A 21,773-nucleotide genomic window follows, 5' to 3' on the forward strand; every position below is an offset into this window, starting at 1 on the left:
GCACGGAAGGAGGCCATTCCGGCCCATCGTGTCCGCGCCGGCCAACAAAGAGCTCTCCAGCCTAATCCCACTTCCCAGCTCTTGGTCCGTAGCCCTGCAGGTTACAGCATCCCAAGGGCACATCCAAGTACTTTTTAAATGTGGTTCGGGTTCCTGCCTCTACCACCCTTTCAGGCAGTGAGTTTCAGACCCCCACAACCCTCTGGGTGAAGAAATTTCCCCTCAAATCCCCTCTAAACCTTCCACCAATTACTTTAAATCTGTGCCCCCTGGTTTTTGACTCCTCTGCTAAGGGAAATAGGTCCTTTCTATCCACTTTATCTAGGCCCCTCATAATTTTATACACCTCAGTAAGGTCTCCCCTCAGCCTCCTCTGTTCCAAGGAAAACCGACCCAGCCTATCCAGTCTTTCCTCATAGCTAAGATTCTCTGCTCCCGGCAACATCCTTGTAAATCTCCTCTGTACCCTCTCTAGTGCAATCACATCTTTCCTGTAATGTGGTGACCAGAACTGCACGCAGTACTCTAGCTGAGGCCTAACTAGTGTTTTATACAGTTGAAGCATAACCCCCCTGCTCTTGTATTCTATGCCACGGCTAATAAAGGCAAGCATTCCGTATACCTTCTTAACCACCTTATCTACCTGGCCTGCTACCTTCAGGGATCTGTGGACATGCACTCCAAGGTCCCTTTGTTCCTCTACACTACTCCGTGTCCTAACATTTATAGTGCATTCCCTTTCCTTGTTAGCCCTCCCCAAATGCATTACCTCACACTTCTCCAGATTGAATTCCATTTGTTGCCGTTCTGCCCTCCTGATCAATTTATTGATATCTTCCTGCAGTCTACAGCTTCCTTCTTCAGTATCAACCACACAGCCGATTTTAGTATCATCTGCAAACTTCTTAATCATACCCCCTATATTCAAGTCTAGATCATTGATATATACCACAAAAAGCAAGGGACCTAGTACTGAGCCCTGCGGAACCCCACTGGAAACAGCCTTCCAGTCACAAAAACACCCATCAACCATTACCCTCTGCTTCCTGTCTCCGAGCCAGTTTTGAATTTAACTTGACACTTTGCCCCGGATCCCATGGGCTTTTAACTTTGTGACCAGTCTGCCATGTGGAACCTTATCAAAAGCCTTGCTAAAGTCCAGAAACACTACATCAAACGCACTACCCTCACCTACCCTCCTTGTTACCACCTCAAAAAAAATTCAATCAAGTTTGTCAGACATGATCTTCCCTTAACAAATCCGTGCTGACTATCCTTGATTAATCCGTGTCTTTCTAAATGAAGATTTATCCTGTCCTTCAGAATTCTTTCCAATAATTTTCCCACCACCGAGGTTAGGCTGACTGGCCTGTAATTACTCGGTCTATCCTTTTCTCCCTTTTTAAACAATGGTACCGCATTAGCAGTCCTCCAGTCCTCCGGCACCACACCTGTAACCAGAGAGGATTGGAAAATGATGGTCAGGGCCTCTGCTATTTCCTCTTCTGCTTCGCTTAGCAGCCTGGGATACATTTCATCCAGGCCTGGGGATTTATCCACTTTTAAAGCTGCTATATCCCTTAATACTTCCTCTCTCACTATGTTTATTCCATCTAATATTTCACACTCCTCCCCCCCAATAGCAATGTCTGCTTCGCCCCTCTCCTTTGTGAAAACAGACGCAAATTATTCATTAAGAACCCTACTGACGTCTCCCGCCTCCACACACACATTACCCCCATGATCTCTAATAGGCCCTACCCTTTCTTTAGTTATCCTCTTACTCTTAATATATTTATAAAAACATCTTTGGATTTTACTTGCCAATAATTTTTCATGCTCTCTCTTTGCTTTCCTAATATCCTTTTTAATTGCACCCCTGCACTTTCTGTACTCCTAAGATTCTGCAGCATTTAGCCCTCGGTATCTGTCATATGCCTCCCTTTTTTTCTTTATCCTACCCTGTATGTCCCTAGACATCCAGGGGGCTCTACATTTGTTAGTCCCACCTTTTTTCTTTAAGGGCACATATTTGGTCTGAACCCTCCGGATCTCCTCCTTGAATGCCTCCCACTGCTCTGACACTGATTTACCTTCAAGTAGCTGTTTCCAGTCCACTGTGGCTAAATCCCCTCTGAGCTTAGCAAAATTTGCTTTTCCCCAATTTAGAATTTTTATTCCTGGTCTATCCTTGTCCTTTTCCATAACTACCTTAAATCTAACAGAATTATGGTCACTAGCACCAAAACGCTCCCCCACTGATACGCCTTCTACCTGCCCAGCTTCATTCCCTAAAACTAAGTCCAGAACCGCCCCCTTCCTTGTTGGGCTTGCTACATACTGGCTAAAAAAGTTCTCCTGGATGCATTTTAGGAATTCTGCACCCTCTATACCCTTCACACTAATTTTTTCCCAGTTAATATTGGGGTAAGTTGAAATCCCCTACTATTACTGCCCTATAGTTTTTGCACTTTTCAGAAATTTGTCTACATATTTGTTCTTCTATCTCCCTCTCACTGTTTGGAGGTCTATAGTACACTCCCAGCAGTGTGATTGCCCCTTTTCTGTTTTTCAATTCGACCCATATGGCCTCGTTTGATGATCCCTCCAACATATCCCTCCTCACAGCTGTAATAGTTTCTTTAATCAATACCGTGACCCCCCCCCTCCCTTTTTACCTCCCTCGCTATCCCGTCTGAAAATCCTGTAACCGGGAATGTTGAGCTACCATACCTGCCCCTCTTTCAGCCACGTCTCTGTAATAGCTATAATATCATAGTCCCAAGTATCTACCTGTGCCCTCAGCTCCTCTGCCTTGTTCGCTATACTGCTTGCATTGAAGTAGATACCATTTAGTACAGGCAAACCTCCTTGTTGTCTACTATCTAGCCCGCGATTCCTCTGTCCTTCCAATTTACTTTCTACATTTTTGTTTTCCAATTCCAGTTTTTCTTCCCTCCCTATTGACTCTATACGTAGGTTCCCATCCCCCTGCCAAGCTAGTTTAAACCCTCCCCAACAGCACTAGCCCGTTCAGCTTGTAGAGGTCCCACCTCTCCCAGAAACAGTTCCAATTCCTCAGGAATCTAAAGCCCTCCCTCATACACCATCTCTCCAGCCGTGCGTTCATCTGCTTTATCTTCCTATTTCTGTACTCACTAGCACATGGCACTGGTAGTAATCCGCAGATTACTACCTTTTGAGGTCCTGCTTTTTAATCTCTTCCCTAGCTCCTTAAACTCTACCTGCAGGACCTCATCCCTCTTCCTACCTATGTCGTTGGTACCGATATGGACCACGAGCTCTGGCTGTTCACCCTCCCCCCTCAGAATGCCCTGCAGCCGTTCAGTGACATCCATGACCCTGGAACCAGGGAGGCAACATACCATCCTGGAGTCATGTCTGTGGCCACAGAAACGCCTGTCTGCTCCCCTAACTATCAAATCCCCTACCACTATTGTTCTCCCTCTCATCTTCCCCCCCCTGCCTGTGTAGCTGAGCCTTCAATGGTGCTGTGTACTTGGCTCTGGCTGCACTCCCCAGAGGAACCCTCACCAGTACTCAGCACCAAATACTGGTTGGTGAGCAAGATGGGCTCGGGACTCCTGCACTGCCTGCCTGGTCGTCCTCTTCTGTCTGACGGTCACCCATTCTCTCTCTGCCTGCACACTCTTAAGCTGCAGGGTGACCACCTCCCGAAAAGTGTTATCCACGTAGCTCTCAGCCTCGCGAATGCACCACAGTGACTGCAGCCGCCGCTCACGCTCCGTAACCTGGTGCTTGAGCTGCTGTAGCTGGCGACACTTCCTGCAAATGTGGTCGTCCAGACCACGGGAGGTGTCCAGGACTTCCCACATGACACAGGATGTGCATTCCACGGGTGTGAGCTGCCCTGCCATACCTCTAATTAACAGACTATTTACTAACCTAGCTGGAATAAACTTAAAAACTTTAAGAAAGCCAAGTAAAAACACTTACCAGATACTCACCAATCGGCTCCCTCGTTTTGAACGTTTAGTTTTTAGTCCCGGCTCTTAATTTAAACCAGTGCCCAAGATAGAGAAATACTGACCAACCAATCACTTCCCTGCTTTCCTGTGACATCACTCCTTGTTTTTTGGACTCCTGGATTTTTTTTTCCCCTCTGCTCCGGTTCCCAGCTCGGTCCGCTCTCCCCGGCTGCTCACAGTGAGTTCAGGCCCCTCTCCGACCCCGCTCTTTATTTACTGGCCTCTGCTCCGGTTCCCGGCTCGGTCCGTTCCTCCTCTCTCAGTGAGTTCAGGCCCCTCTCCGACCCCGCTCTTTATTTACTGGCCTCTGCTCCGGTTCCCGGCTCGGTCCGCTCCTCCTCTCAGTGAGTTCAGGCCCCTCTCTGACCCCACTCTTTATTTACTGGCCTCTGCTCCGGTTCCCGGCTCGGTCCGCTCCTCCTCGGCAGCTCGCAGTGAGTTCAGGCTCCTCTCTGACTGCGCTCTTTATTTACTGCCTTTGCTCCAGTTCCTGGCTCGGTCCGCTCCTCCTCAGCAGCTCGCAGTGAGTTCAGGCCCCTCTCCGACCCCGCTCTTTATTTACTGGCCTCTGCTCCAGTTCCCGGCTCGGTCCGCTCCTCCTCGGCTGCTCACACTGGCAGCAGAGTTTTGGATCACCTGAGGTTAACGTAGGGTGGAATGTGGGAGGCCAGTCAGGAGTGCGTTGGAATAGCCAAGTCTAAAAGTAACAAAGGCATGGATGCGTATGTACATCCATATGGGATAAAAGGAGGGGTAGTAGCTTGGATTGAAAGCGCCTTGATTTGGGAGGGGTGGATTTAGGGTCAACTGGTAAAGGGTTAGTTGCGGTGCACCCCAGGGACCAGTGCTGGGTGCAGAAATAAGCAATGACAGGTGGCAGATACAATTTAATGTGGATAAGTATCAGGTAATACACTTTGAGACAAAGCAATCCATGGGCGTATGGTCTCATTGGGAAGACACTGAAGGGTGTGCATGAACAGACATAGGGTTCATCTACAGAAGTGCAGGTGGGCGCAGCCGAACAAAAGGCCAATGTCATTTTAGATTTTATAAAAGACGTAAGAGAGCGTGAGCAAAGGGGCAATAAATTGTACGGCCATTCATGAGGCCACAGTTGGAGTACTGAGTGGAGTTGTGGGCACCCCATTATAAACATTGAAGCCAGAGAGAGGGGACAGTGTAGATTGAGCAGGGTGATTGGTTGGGAAACTCTAGCTATGAGGAGAGACTTGAGATACTGGGACTATTCCTACTGGGGCACAGAGGATTCAGTAGACATGTTTAAAATTATGAAGGGTTTTGATAGTGAACAGGGAAAGACTCTTTCCTCTGGTTGGGTTGTCCATGATGAGGATCGTCTATTTCAAACCCTCAGTGAGGAGAAGGACTTGGGGGCATTTCTTGTGTATTTGGACTTTCAGAAGGCTTTCGATAAGGTCCCGCGTAACAGATTGGCGTGCAAAGTTAAAGCACATGGGATTGGGGGCAAGGTACTGACTTGGATAGAGAACTGGTTGGCAGACAGGAAGCAAAGAGTTGGAATAAACAGGTCTTTCTCAGAGTGGCAGGCAGTGACTAGTGGGGTACCGCAGGGATCGGTCCTAGGACCCCAGCTATTCACAATATATATTAATGATCTAGACGAGGGAACTAGATGTAATATCTCCAAGTTTGTGGACGACACAAAGCTGGGTGGGCGTGTGTGCTGCGAGGAGGATGCCGAGAAACTCCAGTATGATTTGGACAGGTTGGATGATTGGGCAGATACATGGCAGATGCAGTATAATGTGGATAAGTGCAAGGTTATCCACTTTGGTGGCAAAAACAGGAAGGCAGATTATCATCTGAACGGCAATAGATTGGGAGAAGGGGAAGCGCAATGAGACCTGGGTGTCCTTGTGCACCAGTTGCTGAAGGTAAGCATGCAGGTGCAGCAGGCGGTTAAGAAGGCAAATGGTATGTTGGCCTTCATAGCGAGAGGATTCGAGTACAGGAGCAAGGATGTCTTGCAGTTGTACAGGGCCTTGGCGAGACCGCACCTTGAGTATTGTGTGCAGTTTTGGTCGCCTTATCTGAGGAAGGATGTTCTTGCCATGGAGGGAGTGCAGCGAAGATTCACCAGACTGATACCTGGGATGGCAGGAATGACGTATGAAGAGAGATTGGGTCGATTAGGCTTATATTCGCTAGAGTTTAGAAGAATGAGAGGGGATCTCATTGAAACTTATAAAATTCTAACAGAACTAGACGGACTAGATGCAGGAAGGATGTTCCCGATGGCGGGGGAGTCCAGAACCAGGGGTCACAGTCTAAGGATAAGGGATAAGCCATTTAGGACTGAGATGAGGTGGAATTTCTTCACCCAGAGATTGGTGAACCTGTGGAATTCTCTACCACAGAAGGCAGTTGAGGCCAACTTATTAAATATATTCAAGAAGGAATTAGATATATTTCTTAAGGCTAAAGGGATATGGGGAGAAGCCAGGGACAGGGCACTGAATTTGGATGATCAGCCATGATCTCATTGAATGGCGGAACAGGCTCGAGGGGCCGAATGGCCTACTCCTGCTCCTATCTTCTATGTTTACTCGGTTGTTTGAGCATCGAAAGCATTGCCACACAGCGAGGCAGAGACCATTGCATCTTTTACGGGAAATATGGATAAATAATAAGTAAAGAAAGTTTGGGATTGATACAGGGCTATGGGGAGAGAGCGGGGCAGTGGGATTAGTTTGGGATTGATACAGGGCTATGGGGAGAGAGCGGGGCAGTGGGATTAGTTTGGGATTGATACAGGGCTATGGGGAGAGAGCGGGGCAGTGGGATTAGTTTGGGATTGATACAGGGCTATGGGGAGAGAGCGGGGCAGTGGGATTAGTTTGGGATTGATGCAGGGCTATGGGGAGAGCGGGGCAGTGGGATTAGTTTGGGATTGATGCAGGGCTAGAGGGGGTGCGGCAGAGAGTTGGGTTATACGGTTGGTCCTGGGATGATTTTGGCCAGGTGCACACTGACTGTAATCGTTGCTGCTTACGCTGGGCCAGTCACTTAACTAAACTTCCTTGTGGGCAGGAAGAGCATCAAGAAGCTGGTGCTGAAGAGCATGAATAACTCGACGCTGTACTCGCCCACACTCAGCAAGGAACCAGACGACCTGGCATCGCCGTCGGAATATCCGGAGAACGGAGAGAAGTGAGTACAACGACTGAGTTTCATTTGCCGGGCAGGGGAATGGACCCGGTCTCGCAGCCTCTGCCCCGCCATTGGGTGTTCCTGGGTTAGTTACCGTATGCTAGTCCCCACCATCTGAACCAGCAAGCTAACCATGTTCCAAGAATTGGCCTTAAATTGGTATCCAACAAACTAAAGAAGGAGGAGGAATCCTAGAGAAACACCGTTCCTGTGCCGGCTCTTTGAAAGAGCTAACCAGTTTGTTTTTTGTTCCTGGGATGTGGGCATCACTGGCAAGGCCGGCATTTATTGCCCATCCCTAATTGCCCTTGAGAAGGTGGTGGTGAGCCGCCTTCTTGAACCGCTGCAGTCCGTGTGGTGAAGGTGCTCCCACAGTGCTGTTAGGGAGGGAGTTCCAGGATTTTGACCCAGCGACGATGAAGGAACGGCCGATATACTTCCAAGTCAGGATGGTGTGTGACTTGGAGGTGGCGGTGTTCCCATGCGCCTGCTGCCCTTGAGCTTCAAGGTGGTAGAGGTCGCGGGTTTGGGAGGTGCTGCCAAAGAAGCCTTGATGAGTTCCTGCAGTACATCATGTAGATGGTCCCACTTCCCCGCTCTTGCCCCGTAGCCCTTCAAATTTCTTCTTTTCCAGTATTTATCCAATTTCCTTTTGAAAGTTACTATTGTGAAAGAGGGGAAGGAAATTGCATGATGCAGTCAGCATTCACATAACCCATTTTAAAACTGTTGCACCCAACAAGCCAATCTCCCTCTCGGTCTGGGTCTTCTCCCACCTACCCATCATCATAACATCCCTCAACCCCCTTCCCCCTCCAGAAACGCGTCCGTTTCTCTCTTGGCCCTATTTGTACCGTCTGCTTACTTTTCAACAACTTTAATTCCCTTTTGTAAACAAGCTCATTCCCTAACCCCCCGCCACCCCTCCCGACTTCCCTTCGTATATCTAACTTGCTCACGTTTAATCCCCTGGGATTTGAATCCTTCACGGGGAGTTCAGTTCCGCCACTGAATACAGCACAGGAGCTGGCCATTCGGCCGATGGGGCCTGTGCTGGCTCGTTGTGAGAGCTGTCCAATTAGTCAGTTCTTTTATTCCCCCCCCCCCCCCAATAAGTGTTCAGTTCCCAATCTGAATCTCAAATTTCATCCGAAGAAAACAACCCCGACTTCTGGAACTGTTCCTGACCCCCAGAACCCTTTTGGGTGCTGGCTCCGATCTCACTCCTTGCTTCATTCTTCCAGGGCTTGACAGGCTAGATGAATGGAGGATGTTTCCCCTGACTGGGGAGTCTAGAACCAGGGGTCACAGTCTCAGAATAAGGGGTCGGCCATTTAGGACTGAGATGAGGGGAAATTTCTTCACTGAGGGTAGTGAATCTCTGGAATTCTCTACCCCAGAGGGCTGTGGAGGCTCTGTCGTTGAGTACATTCAAGACAGAGATCAATAGATTTTTGAATATGAAGGGCTATAGGGATAGTGCAGGAAAGTGGAGTTGAGGTAGATGATCAGCCATAGTCTTATTGAATGGCGGAGCAGGCTCGAGGGGCCTATTTCTCCTGTTCATGTGGATGGTCCAGATAATGGCGTCCTGGTTCCTCCTCACAGTGAGCATGAAAGCAGACTGGAGAGAGAGGATGATGAGCACCCGGAGGTGAATAAATGCTACACCAACACCATCGTTAAGCCAATCCCACAGACGCCCGAGGGACTGGCCTGCAACAAGCACCTGAACTGCACCATGGATGACACCATCGCGGAGATGAACTTGAGAAACAACCTGCGGAACGGCACGTTGGAGGGAAGCAGTGAGGACACGTCCTTCATCGACGGGTCCCTGCATGAGGAGCGGGAGGCAGAGGTGGACGACAACTTGCCTCCTCACCCAGCAGGTGAGCCGCTGTAGGGGAGCGTCCACGTACAGGAACTACAAACCTGCAGACGCAAGCGTGCCTCTTTTTTACCTTTCAAATGTCAGAAGGTCGTGGGTTCAAGTCCCGCTCCAGAGACTGTAGCCCATAGTCCAGGCCGACACTCCCAGTGCAGTACTGAGGGAGCGCCGCACTGTCGGAGGGGCAGTACTGAGGGAGCGCCGCACTGTCGGAGGGGCAGTACTGAGGGAGCGCCGCACTGTCGGAGGGGCAGTACTGAGGGAGCGCCGCACTGTCGGAGGGGCAGTACTGAGGGAGCGCCGCACTGTCGGAGGGGCAGTACTGAGGGAGCGCCGCACTGTGGGGGGGCAGTACTGAGGGAGCGCCACATTGTCGGAGGGGCAGTACTGAGGGAGCGCCGCGCTGTGGGGGGGCAGTACTGAGGGAGTGCTGCACTGTCGGAGGGACAGTACTGAGGGAGCGCCACATTGTCAAAGACTATCTTTCCCGTCAGGTGGATGTAAAAGATCCCACGGGTGGACTCTCTGGTCCATCCAGCCTGTCTCCCACACTTGGGATACCTTGTGTATCAGTGTATACACTCCCCAGCCCACCCAGATCCATGTGATCACTTGGGAGAGGCAAAAACCAGGCCAATTTGGAAGATGGGCGGGGGGGGGGAATATCTGGGAAATTCCTTTCCGACCCCCCTTTAGGCGATCAAAACTAGTGGAGGAGATCACTCTGGCCCTGATGGTGCTGTACTTGCCTTTTATCATCTTTTCTCCACGCTGTGCTAATACTGATAGTGTGCGTTCCTTTTGCCAGGCATTGTACTGACCCGGGTTGGTTATTACACCATCCCCTCCATGGACGAACTGGCCCAGCAACTGACCAGCGAGAGCGGAGAATGCATCGTGGAGAACTTTACCATCGGGCGCAGAGGTCAGTGCTCAACGAGTGATGGGAACGCGACAAACTGGGGCTGATTGACGAGCTATCGCTGGCCAGGCCGGCATTTATTGCCCGTCCTTAATTGCCCTCGAAGGTGGTGGTGAGCCGCTGCCCTGAACCAGCTGAGTCAACCACGTTGCGGTGGGTCTGGGGTCACCCAGACCGGGTGAGGGCGGCAGACTTCTTCCCTAAAGGGCATTAGTGAACCAGATGGGTTTTTACAACAATCCGATAGTTTCATGGTCACCATCACTGAAACTAGCTTTTTATTCCAGATTTATTTAATTAACTGAATTTAAATTCCCCAGCTGCCGGGGTGGGATTTGAACTCATGTCTCTGGATCATTAGTCCAGGCCTCGGGATTACTAGCCCAGTGACGTTACCGCTACGTCACCGTTCCCGGTGGGGCCTCTGCCGGGTTAGCCGCTAACTTGAGGTTTTTTTACTGCAGGTTATGGTTCTGTATATTTCCCCGGCGTCGTGAATCTGACCAACATGAACCTTGATGAGATTGTGCACGTGCGCAGGAAGGAGGTGACTGTTTACCTGGACGATGAGAAAAAGCCCCCTGTGGGTGAGGGCCTGAACAGGTAAACCCTGGGGGCGGGCTGTGTGCGAGGGAGGAGGGGAGTTGGGGCCAGAGGGGGGAAACAACCAGCTCAGTGGTCATGGATCCGACCATTGCAATCCAATTGTGGTTTAAGGTTGTCGATACCTTGGGCACCCTGTGGGTGCATCGAATTCAGAGGGAGCAGAAGTGATGGAGTCACTGCGTTCCGTGCTGGGCAGCACGCCTCGGGAAGGATATAGTGCCCTCCTGAGTGGGTGCAGTGCAGATTCACCAGAAGGTTTCCGTTAATCCTCATTCTGATTCACCAACCAGTGTGAGCAACCCTCCCGCTGTTTACCCTCAAATCTTCACTTCAATTCCCTCCCCGTTCTGAGCCTTTCTTCGTATAAGGAGAGATTGGGTCGACTAGGCCTGTATTCACTAGGATTATATTCGCTAAAGTTTAGAAGAATGAGAGGGGATCTCATTGAAACGTATAAAATTCTGACAGGGCTAGACAGACTGGATGCAGGGCGGATGTTTCCCCTGGCTGGGGTGGGTCTGGGGCGGGTGGGGGGGGTTCTAGAACAAGGAGTCACAGTCTCAGGATACTGGGTAGGACATTTAGAACTGAGATGAGGAGAAATTTCTTCACTCAGAGGGTGGTGAACCTGTGGAATTCTCTACCCCAGAAGGCTGTGGAGGCCAAGTCACTGAATATGTTTAAGAAGGAGATAGATAGATTTCTAGACACACAAAAAAAAGGCATAAAGGGGTATGGGGAGAGAGTGGGAATCTGGTATTGAGATAGAGGATCAGCCATGATCATATTGAATGGCGGAGCAGGCTAGAATGGCTGACTCCTGCTCCTATTCTTCTATGTTTCTAACCCTCGTTCCCGGTCTCATTCTGGTGAATCTTCCCTGTCCCCTTTCCATGGCTCCAGTTCCCTTCCTCTAATGGGATGCCCATAACTGCACGCAACACTCTAGCTGTGGCCTTGCCTCGTGTCCAGTACAATTTCAACATTTCCTTGCCTTTTACATTCCAGATCCCCTTCTGTGTAAAGTCACAATCCCATGTGCCTGTTTCAGCATTCTGGTGTTATCTGCAGTGCATTAGGTACTCAGTTTATCTAACTCCGCACACCTAAAACCGTGGAAGGAGGCTATTGCTTGAGGGTTCATGTTTCTTTGGCCAATTTTCTAAGCTCACCTGCTGAAGATGGAATGATGCAGTACAGAAGGGGCCCATCGTGCCTGTGCCGGCTCTTTGAGCGAGCTCTCCGATTAGTCCCACTCCCCCCTGCTCTTTCCCCACAGCCCTGTGAATTTCTCCCCTTCCAGTATTTATCCAATTCCCCTTTTGAAAGTTACGATTGAATCTGCTTCCACCGCCCTTTCAGGCAGCGCGTTCCAGATCACAACAACTCGCTGCGTTTATATTAAAACATTCTCTTTTATTTGTCCATAGGATGTGGGTGTCACTGGCAAGGCCAGCATTTACTGCCCATCCCTAAATCTCCCCTCCGGTTCCTTTGCCAATTACTTTAAATCCGTGTCCTCTGGTTACTGACCCTCCTGCCACTGGAAACAGTAGATAGGATGAAATGTCAAAACCCCTCATCATTTTGAACACCTCTATTAAATTTCCCCTTAACCTTCTCTGCTCTTAGAACAACACCAGCTTCTCCAGTCTCTCCACATAACTTTATTCTGGTAAATCTCCTCTGCAGGTGATGCCTTCTGTTGGGGTGCAGTTCCATGGATCCAGTAGCCAAATAACCATTGTTTTTGTATGAACTATTCAACTGTGGAGGCCTTTGCCCCAAGCCGGACCCTGGGTCTCACTTGAGGGTCAGCAGGAACGACAGAGTAGCGATCGGGAGCAGGAATCTTGGCTGATATCTGCTTTCTCTCTCTCTTTCCCCACCCCCCTCTTGGAAAAGGCGCGCTGAAATAACGCTGGATGGCATCTGGCCGACCGATAAAACCACTCGCAGCCTGATCAAGTCGCCCGAGCGCCTGATGGAGATGGGTTTCGAGGAGAGGCTGGAGAACTCCTCGCGGAAGCAGGGTGCCCGCTTCCTGGAGTACAGGTCCGAGACCGGGTCCTGGGTCTTCGAGGTAAGGACTGGCCTGTTGTACATCACCCGCTGGCGCTCCTTCCCCTTTCCCTCTACCGGTGAGAGAGCGCCGGCTCACCGGCTTTTAAACGGAAAAAGCTGCACATGCGCGGTATTTAGAATGGGCCCCGCAGCCCCTTAAAGGGGCCCCACACCCAAAAAATATTAAAGGGAGCATTGCCCGGGACAGGTTGGAATCTTGGCTCCAGCTTCACTGAGGCTACAGACTCTGCGTTTGATTCTGCATCTGCCTGCTCAGTACAGTTGAAAAATTTCCACCCCACCCACCCTTGCTCTTTGCTTTATTGCCCTTGGTCAGCTTCCCCCCCCCCCCCCTTGCTGGGTGGGACTGCCACAGGCTGGTGTACATGGATGGTACAGTGACACTTGCTGAGAGACCCAAATAACTTGGTAAAATGTACATGGGGTACTCTGAAACCACAGGCACTTGCACGTCACGGCCTTCAATGCACCATGTAGCTTTTACAACTTGAAACACGGGATGCAGCCTGTTGCAAAGCTGCTGTATCTGGAACCAAGGCTTCTTCGGCAGCACCTCCCAAACCCACGACCTCCACCACCTAGAAGGACAAGGGCAGCAGGCGCATGGGAACACCACCACCTCCAAGTTCCCCTCCAAGTCACACACCAGCCTGACTTGGAAGTATATCGCCGTTCCTTCATTGTCGCTGGGTCAAAATCCTGGAACTCCCTCCCTAACAGCACTGTGGGAGTACCTTCACCACACGGACTGCAGCGGTTCAAGAAGGCGGCTCACCACCACCTTCTCGAGGGCAATTGGGGAGGGGCAATAAATGCCGGCCTTGCCAGCAACGCCCACATCCCGTGAATGAATAAAAAAAACTTTTGCCGAGCCTGGATCCCTGGCGTTCCCTTTGCAACTGGCTTCCTTTCTCCCCCACTGCCTCCCCCCCACCCCGGTGAGGTCAGTGTATGCCGGTTAACGCGAGGCAGCAGCGGGTTTTGTGGAATGGGGATCTCTTTACCCAACATCCACGGCGGCAGAGAAACTGCTCTCTCTCTCTGGGATTGAACGCTGGCACAGCTCTGTCCCGGGGATAGAGGGGGTGCTTTGGATGCTGGGTAAAGAACTCCCCATTTTGCTTCATTTTCGCAGTACGTACACTGACCATTCTGGGAAAAATAAGGGAAGACCTGTTTTTTAAAATTAAAAAAATGGACAGCTGATGCCAGTCCCGAAGATGTCTGTGATTTACAGGATTCACTGCAGTCTGGCCCAAGCTGGGTTGTAACAAGGCACAGTACTGAGGCTGCAGAGTGAGCACAGAGTGCAGCCTGTGCATCTGTCTGCCTCCCTTCTCTCAGTTAGCTATCTCTTCCCTCCACTATTCCACCCCGCCCCCAACACGGTGGTCTCTTCCCTTCTCTCTCCCCCTCCACTTCAGAACCAAGTGCTGTCGGAAAAGTCACACTTAAGCCAATGCAGATAGTGTGATACCTAGCCTGTGTGATATTCCCACTGCCTCTGCTTCACCGACAGCTTATAATGCACGGGACAGAAGGGCAAAATCTGGCCTTTTTTTTCCCCCTTTTTTTTAAATAGTGGACACATTCTGAACACTCAGCTGTCAGCCGTGGCTCAGTGGGCAGCACTTTCGCCTCTGGGTCAGATGGCCGTGGGTTCAGGGCCCACTGCAGAGACTTGAGCACAATAATCCAGGCTGACACTCCAGTGCTGCACTGTCGGAGTTGCTGTCTTTCAAATGAGATGTCAGACCGAGGCCCCGGCTGCCCCCTCGGGTGGACGTAGAGGATCCCATGGTCACTATTGGAAGAAGAATCACAGAAACCCCACAGTGCAGATAGAGGCCATTTCGGCCCATCGAGCCTGCACCGACACATATCCCACCCGATCCCCGTAACCCCACGTATTTAATCCCCCTAACACTAAGGGTCAATTTTTATCATAGCCAATCAACCTAACCCGCACATCTTTGGACTGTGGGAGGAAACCGGAGCACCCGGAGGAAACCCACGCAAACACGGGGAGAATGTGCAAACTCCACACAGACAGTCACCCGAGGCCGGATTCGAACCCGGGTCCCTGGCGCTGTGAGGCAACAGTGCTAACCACTATGCCACCGGGAGTTCTCCCCGGTGTCCTGGGGCCAATATTTATCCCTCAATCAACATCACTAAAACAGATTATCCGGTCATTATCACATTGCTGTTTGTGGGAGCTTGCTGTGTGCAAATTGGCTGCTGCGTTTCCTACATTACAACAGTGACTACACTTCAAAAAGTAGTGTTCAGAGCTAACCTTTGATCCCTGCAACTCCTGCTCCAGGTGGTGCATTTCTCCAAATACGGGCTCCAGGATTCGGATGAGGAGGAGAGCGAGCCGCCCTCGAAGGCTGAAACCAAGAAGATGAAAACAGCAGCTCTTCCGGACCAGCAGGCAGCGCCGGTCAAGTCCACCCTGCTCGAGCAGGTAACTCTGCGCCAAACGGCACTGCCAGGCTGCCGCGCTCCCCCTCCCCACCAAAAACGTCCCACAGCGGCACTGCCAGGCTACTGTGCTGCCCTTCATAATCATAATCAACTTTTATTGTCATTGTTAGTGCACAAGTGCAGTACAACGAAATGTAGGCTTGCGGCTCCCGAGAGTGTGCATTTAGATAAGACATTTAAACATTCAGCATACATTTGGCTTGTAATTCATTAACATAACCATAATAAAGTGCATTGGCAGATGTGCAGGCTTTAGAGTTTATTTGTGGAGTTCAGTAGGATGACATGACATAAGAACACCCCAGAATGGTAGTGCCAAACCCGCCACTCTTGCACCTCCAACAGGGAAAGCAAATTGTGTGGAGGACGCAAAGAATCTCCAAAGGGATGTAGACAGGTTAGGCTCAGTGAGTGGGCGAAAACTTGGCAGATGGAGTTTAATGTGGGAAAATGCGAGATTATCCACTTTGGTAGGAAAAATAAAAAAAGCAAATTATTATTTAAATGGGGAGAGATTACAAAATGCTGAGGTACAGAGGGATCTGGGGGCCCTTGTACATGAATCACAAAACGTTAGCATGCAGGTACAGCAAGTAATTAGGAAGGCAAATGGTGTGTTGGCCTTTATTGCAAAGGGGGATGGAGTATAAAAGTAGGGAAGTCTTGCTACAACTGTACAGGGTATTGGTGAGACCATACCTGGAGTACTGCGTACAGTTTTGGTCTCCATATTTAAGGAGGGATATACTTGCATTGTGACAGTTCAGAGAAGGTTCACGAGGTTGATTCCGGAGATGAAGGGGTTGTCTTATGAGGAAAGGTTGAGCAGGTTGGGCCTATACTCATTGGAGTTTAGAAGAATGAGAGGGGATCTTATTGAAACATATAAGATTCTGAGGGGGCTCGACAGGGTAGATGCAGAGAGGATGTTTCCCCTCGTGGGGGGAATCGAGAACTATAGGGGGCATAGTTTCAGAATAAGGGGTCACCCATTTAAAACGGAAATAAGGAGGAATTTCTTCTCGGAGGGTCGTGAATCTGTGGAATTCTCTTCCCCAGAGAGCTGTGGAGGCTGGGTCACTGAATGTATTTATGGTGGAGATAGACAGATTGTTGAACGATAGGGGAGTCGAGGGTTATGGGGAGCGGGCAGGGAAGTGGAGTTGAGGCCAAGATCAGATCAGCCATGATCTTATTGAATGGCGGAGCAGGCTCGAGGGGCCAAATGACCGACTCCCGCTCCTACATCTTATGTTCTTGTGTTCTAGGTATCGATATATCTCTGCACATAGGAACAGGGGGAGGCCCTTCGGCCCCTCGAGCCTGTTCCGCTATTCCAATAGTCCATACCTGATCTGTATCTGAACTCCATTTACCCGCTTAGCTCCATTGATGCCCAACAAAAATGTACATTGATCTCGAGCTCCAATTGATCCCATCGCTCTTTGGGGAGAGAGAGTTCCAGATTTCCACTACCTTTTGTGTGGGGGGAAATATGCTTCCTGATTTCCCTCCTGAACAGCCTAGCTCTTGAAGATTTTGACCCCATGTTCCAGGTACCCCCACCAGAGGAAATGGAGTAGATAGCAAGAAACCATCGGATCATTTTAAACCTCTCGATCAGACTCTAAACTCAAGGGAATACAAACTAAGTTAATGCAACCTGGATTGCAAAGGTCAAATCCATTGTGGACACTGCAGTCCTGCTGAGCTGATTGTCCCCAGCCCCCGGCAAATGGTCGAGTAAATGAAAACCAATGCTGCAAATCTCCTGTCGCCCCCAAGACACAAATCAGATATCATGGCCGATGTCACTCTCCGAGTCAGAAGGTTGTGGGTCCACGTCCCACTCCAGAGACTTGCGGACAAAGTCCAGGCTGACACTCACGGTGCCGTACTGAGGGAGCGTCGCACTGTTGATGGGTCAGTACTGAGGGAGCAATGCACTGTCGGAGGGGCAGTACTGAGGGAGTGCCGCACTGTCGGTGGGTCAGTACTGAGGGAGTGTCGGAGGGGCGGTACTGAGGGAGCACCGCACCGTCGGAGGGGCAGTGCTGAGGGAGCGCCGCACTGTCGGAGGGGCAGTGCTGAGGGAGCGCCGCACTGTCTGAGGGGCAGTGCTGAGGGAGCGCCGCACTGTCGGAGGGGCAGTGCTGAGGGAGCGCCGCACTGTCGGAGGGGCAGTGCTGAGGGAGCGCCGCACTGTCGGAGGGGCAGTACTGAGGGAGCGCCGCACTGTCGGAGGGGCAGTACTGAGGGAGCGCCGCACTGTCAGAGGTGCCGTCTTTCAGATGAGAAGTTAAACGGCGTTCCTGTCTGCCCTCAAGTGGGTGTAAAAGATCCCACGGCTGCTATTGGAGGAAGAGCAAGGGAGTTCGTTCCGGCCAATATTTATCCCTCAACCAACATCACTAGAAACAGATTTTCTGGTCATTTATCTCATTGCTGTTTGTGGGAGCTTGCTGTGCACAATTTGGCTGCCATGTTTCCTACATTACGACAGTGACTACACTTCAAAAGTACTTCATTGGCTGTAAAGCGCTTTGGGACGTTGAGGTGATAAAAGGTGCTGTAGAAATGCAAGTTATTTATTTCTTTACGAATTGGGAACTTAAACCTCTTGCTGTTCCCTGTCGGGCAGAGTAACAAATCTTTCTCCCCGCTTTAAATCGGCTGAATTTGCTGCTGCGAATCCTCGCTGCTTTATTGGTGCCCTGACGGAGTCTGACTTTGTCCCCAGAGCCCTGTGATGCAGCAAATGGGGCGAGTGGCGGAGCTCGACAGCGACATGGCTGACATCACCCAGGAGCCCGTGCCAGACAGTTTCTTGGACGAGGACATCACTGAGGAACAGGACCCTGTGTCGGCCTCCAGCAACATCGCATCCAGCTTGGGCATCGACCCCCACACTCTCCAGGTAATGCACTCTCTCCACTGCTCTCTCTTTCTCTTTCTTCCCCCGCTCGGTGCTGGGGGCCGCGCTCTCTCTCTCCGCGGGCGACCCATGGTGCTGGGGGCCGCGCTCTTTCTCTTTTCCCCCCCCCCCCCCCCCCCGTGGGCAACACGAAAACAGATGGCAGCTGAGCCTTGGAAATCCTCTGGGGAGCAGAATGTACCATCCAGGGTGGTACAGACGAAGGACGCCCCCGCCCAAGGTTGTTTTCTGGCCTCTTACTCACGTATCTGATCTCAGCCACAGCAGTGTTTATGGAGATACACTTGTTGTCTTCGCCCTGTCATTATGGAGGGCCGGGGGGGGGGCGAGTGAAGGAGACCGTGGTCTCCTTCCTGATTCTAATGGCGCTTTGCTAGAACGTGCATGTGTCGGGTGAGAGCAAGAGCGGGCTTTGCAATCGTGCCTTTCACACTCGCCCACTCTCTTGGCTCGCCCATGAAGTCTGGTCAAGGCTCTGTGGCAGCTGGCATGGCCGGCATTTGTTGCCGGGCGACGGTGTTGGTGGGCTGCCGCCTTCACCTAATGCAACAAAGTGACCTGCTGGGCCACTTCAGAGTCAGCACGTTGGTGTGGGACTGGAGTCACGTATAGGCCCAGACCGGGTAAGGACGGCAGGTTCTCTTCCTTAAACGACATTATTGAACCAGCCGGGTTTTTACGACAATCCGACAACTTCTACTGAGACCAAATTTTATTGCCCAGATTTTTTTTACACTGAATTCCAATTCTCCAACTACCCTGGTGGGATTTGAACTCGCGCTCCCCGGATTACTGATCCACTGCACCACCTGTTGCGACTTCCGTGAAGCGCTTCATTTGTGATCAGCGTCTAAAAGCCAAGCCTGCTTTCTGTACACGAACTGTCCTCTCTGCTCCCTCCAGATAATGAAGGCCTCCCTATTCAGCGAAGATGAGGAAATGGATGGAGTGCTGGATCGGCGCTTCGCACAGCGCACGGCCGAAGAGGATTGCGAGAGGGCGTCGGTGCGGAGGATCTACCCAACACAGGGACAAAGATCGAGGAGCTTGGGTAAACGCTGCTCTCCTGGTGGAATTGGGCAGGGCCAACGGCACAGACTAGCACTAATCGCACTCCGAGTGCCTGGGTTCACCAGGGGTGCTCTTTTGAGGATGGGACAGTGTCAAGGGAGCTTTACTCTGTATCTAACCCGTGCTGTACCTGCCCTGGGAGTGTTTGATGGGACAGTGTAGAGGGAGCTTTACTCTGTATCTAACCCGTGCTGTACCTGCCCTGGGAGTGTTTGATGGGACCGTGTAGAGGGAGCTTCACTCTGTATCTAACCCGTGCTGTACCTGCCCTGGGAGTGTTTGATGGGACAGTGTAGAGGGAGCTTTACTCTGTATCTAACCCGTGCTGTACCTGCCCTGGGAGTGTTTGATGGGACAGTGTAGAGGGAGCTTTACTCTGTATCTAACCCCTTCTGTACCTGCCCTGGGAGTGTTTGATGGGACAGTGTAGAGGGAGCTTTACTCTGTATCTAACCCGTGCTGTACCTGCCCTGGGAGTGTTTGATGGGACAGTGTAGAGGGAGCTTTACTCTGTATCTAACCCCTTCTGTACCTGCCCTGGGAGTGTTTGATGGGACAGTGTAGAGGGAGCTTTACTCTGTATCTAACCCGTGCTGTACCTGCCCTGGGAGTGTTTGATGGGACAGTGTAGCGGGAGCTTTACGCCCTATCTAACGGTGCTGTGTCTATGGAAAGCAGTGAGTCAGTTATGTTTTCACGGCAATCTACCAGATTTAATGGTAAGTTATTGAATTCAATTTGACAACTTACCATAATGGTGCTGGATTATGCTGCACTCTGGGTTGCTGGACCTTCACCATTTCTCTGCTGTGTCCATCACTCTCTGGAAGGCTGCTTTACTGTGGTGCTGAGCAGGCAGGCTGCTTCGCTTACTCTCTGCTTCTTGACTCTGTTCCAGGTGGCGGCTTGTTACATTCCAGCTTCAGCAAAGCCTTCCTGCCCTTCGGCGGGCCGCAGGAGCCGAGGAGGGGCCGGGCTTCCGCCGCGGCGGAGTCTCTACTCTCACCGTCGCTCCACTCCTGGCCAGTGGCGGGCCAGCTGCCCTCCACCTTCGCCGTGCCCAGCCAGCTGCCGGAGGTCCAGCTGAAGACGGTGGGCGCGCGGCGCCAGCAGAGGCTGGTGCCGATGGAGCAGTCGGTGACCCGCGGCAAGGGGAGGCTCCTGATGGACATGGCCCTTTTCGCTGGCCGCTCCTTCCGGGTGGGCTGGGCGCCCAGTTGGACTCTCTGTCACAGCGGGCAGCTGCTGAGCTGCTCCGATGCTGAGGAGAGCCCTGATCCGTGCAGCGTGGACTACAACTTCTTCCCAAAGCCGGCCAAGATCAAACAGTGAGTAAACGGAGCTCGGCGGGATTTCAGTCGAGTGCGATTGTGGGGATGTGAACTGCGGAATGCACCCAGCCATGCAATTCATGGTTGTGTCCCATCTCTGTACTGGACTAGCCACCAGGAGTCATGAGTGCCAATCCACCGCGTCAAGTAGTGAAATCGCATTGAATAAATCTGGTGATTTGTGGGCTGGTACCAGGGTAGAAAGCTGCCAGATTGTTAATTAAACTCCTTCAGGCAAGGGAACTTGGCACCCTTACCTGGTCTGGCCGACGTGACTCCAGTCCAACACTAGCTGAACCTTGGTGCCCTCAGAGATTGCAGTGAATGCTGCTTGGTAGCATTGCCCACATCCTAGGAACAGAATGTCTGCCAAATAGCTGCACCCAGAGACTGAAACGCCTCAAGGTGATTAATCTCATTGCTTTTTGGAGAGTGGGTCGTTCTTGAGCTTGGCTGTTGCCCTGTGACTGCAAAGCAGTGTTTTGTGCCTCTGTTCTCCTCCACTTCTCACGTTACATAGCATTTACAGCACCGAACAGGCCATTCGGGCCAACTGGTCCGTGCCAGTGTTTATGCTCCACACCAGCCTCCTCCTTCGCCTCGCCTTCTCAGCATAAACTGCCAGATTGTTCTAAGATAATGTCCCATCAGGAAAGGGAAGCTGCCACCCCCATCCCGGGCTGGGCCACACGTGACTCCAGTCCAACACTGCCTGATTGACCCTTGGTGCCCTCCGGGATTGCAGTAAATGCTGCATGGCAGCATTGCCCCCCTTCCCTGTCTTCCTCTTTCGTACAGTAGTAGCAAAGCAAATCAAATGTCGATATCCAGGCCAAAGCTTCCGGTGTAACAGCGTGGATATCCTGTAGGCTGCCTGTGAATTTCCTCTCAGGGCAGCGCTCAATGATCTGCCCCAGGGTCTGACCAGGAGCTCCACAGTCGCATGATGGGGATGCTTCCCTGTTGCAGTTGTGTGCATGCGTGCTTGCATTTTATTGTTACTGGGGAGTGGCCTCCTGTTAAATATTTTGCACCAAGGTCGAGTTTCGTGTTGGCTGGTCGCTGGGATGCCGTGGCCAGTGAGAATCCTGTGGAACTGAACGCACACCTTCAGGAGATGAGGGCAGTAAATTGTGAGTAGGCCCTTCAGTAAGATCGTGGCTGATCTTCGACCTCAACTCCGCTTCCCTGCACTATCCCCATATCCCTCGATTCCCTTAATATCCAAAAATCTATC

General features: G+C 51.3%; 1 protein-coding gene across 8 annotated transcripts in view; it reads left to right on the plus strand.

Moving 5' to 3' along the window:
* nup98 (nucleoporin 98 and 96 precursor) overlaps positions 1 to 21,773 on the plus strand; it is a 205,840-nt gene that overhangs the window by 133,081 nt on the left and 50,986 nt on the right. For all 8 annotated transcript variants that reach the window (XM_085999815.1, XM_085999814.1, XM_085999812.1 and 5 more), the window contains 9 exons: positions 7,086 to 7,205; positions 8,814 to 9,097; positions 9,905 to 10,021; positions 10,483 to 10,621; positions 12,530 to 12,707; positions 15,036 to 15,179; positions 17,940 to 18,116; positions 19,038 to 19,185; positions 20,104 to 20,533. In XM_085999815.1, coding sequence (XP_085855941.1) covers positions 7,086 to 7,205; positions 8,814 to 9,097; positions 9,905 to 10,021; positions 10,483 to 10,621; positions 12,530 to 12,707; positions 15,036 to 15,179; positions 17,940 to 18,116; positions 19,038 to 19,185; positions 20,104 to 20,533 — 1,737 coding nt within the window. The remainder of the gene's footprint in view (positions 1 to 7,085; positions 7,206 to 8,813; positions 9,098 to 9,904; positions 10,022 to 10,482; positions 10,622 to 12,529; positions 12,708 to 15,035; positions 15,180 to 17,939; positions 18,117 to 19,037; positions 19,186 to 20,103; positions 20,534 to 21,773) is intronic.

This window comes from Somniosus microcephalus, chromosome 10 (genome assembly GCF_052327205.1).
Source record: "Somniosus microcephalus isolate GS21.2 chromosome 10, FLI_Smic_1.0, whole genome shotgun sequence".
Classification (NCBI taxonomy): Eukaryota; Metazoa; Chordata; class Chondrichthyes; order Squaliformes; family Somniosidae; genus Somniosus; species Somniosus microcephalus.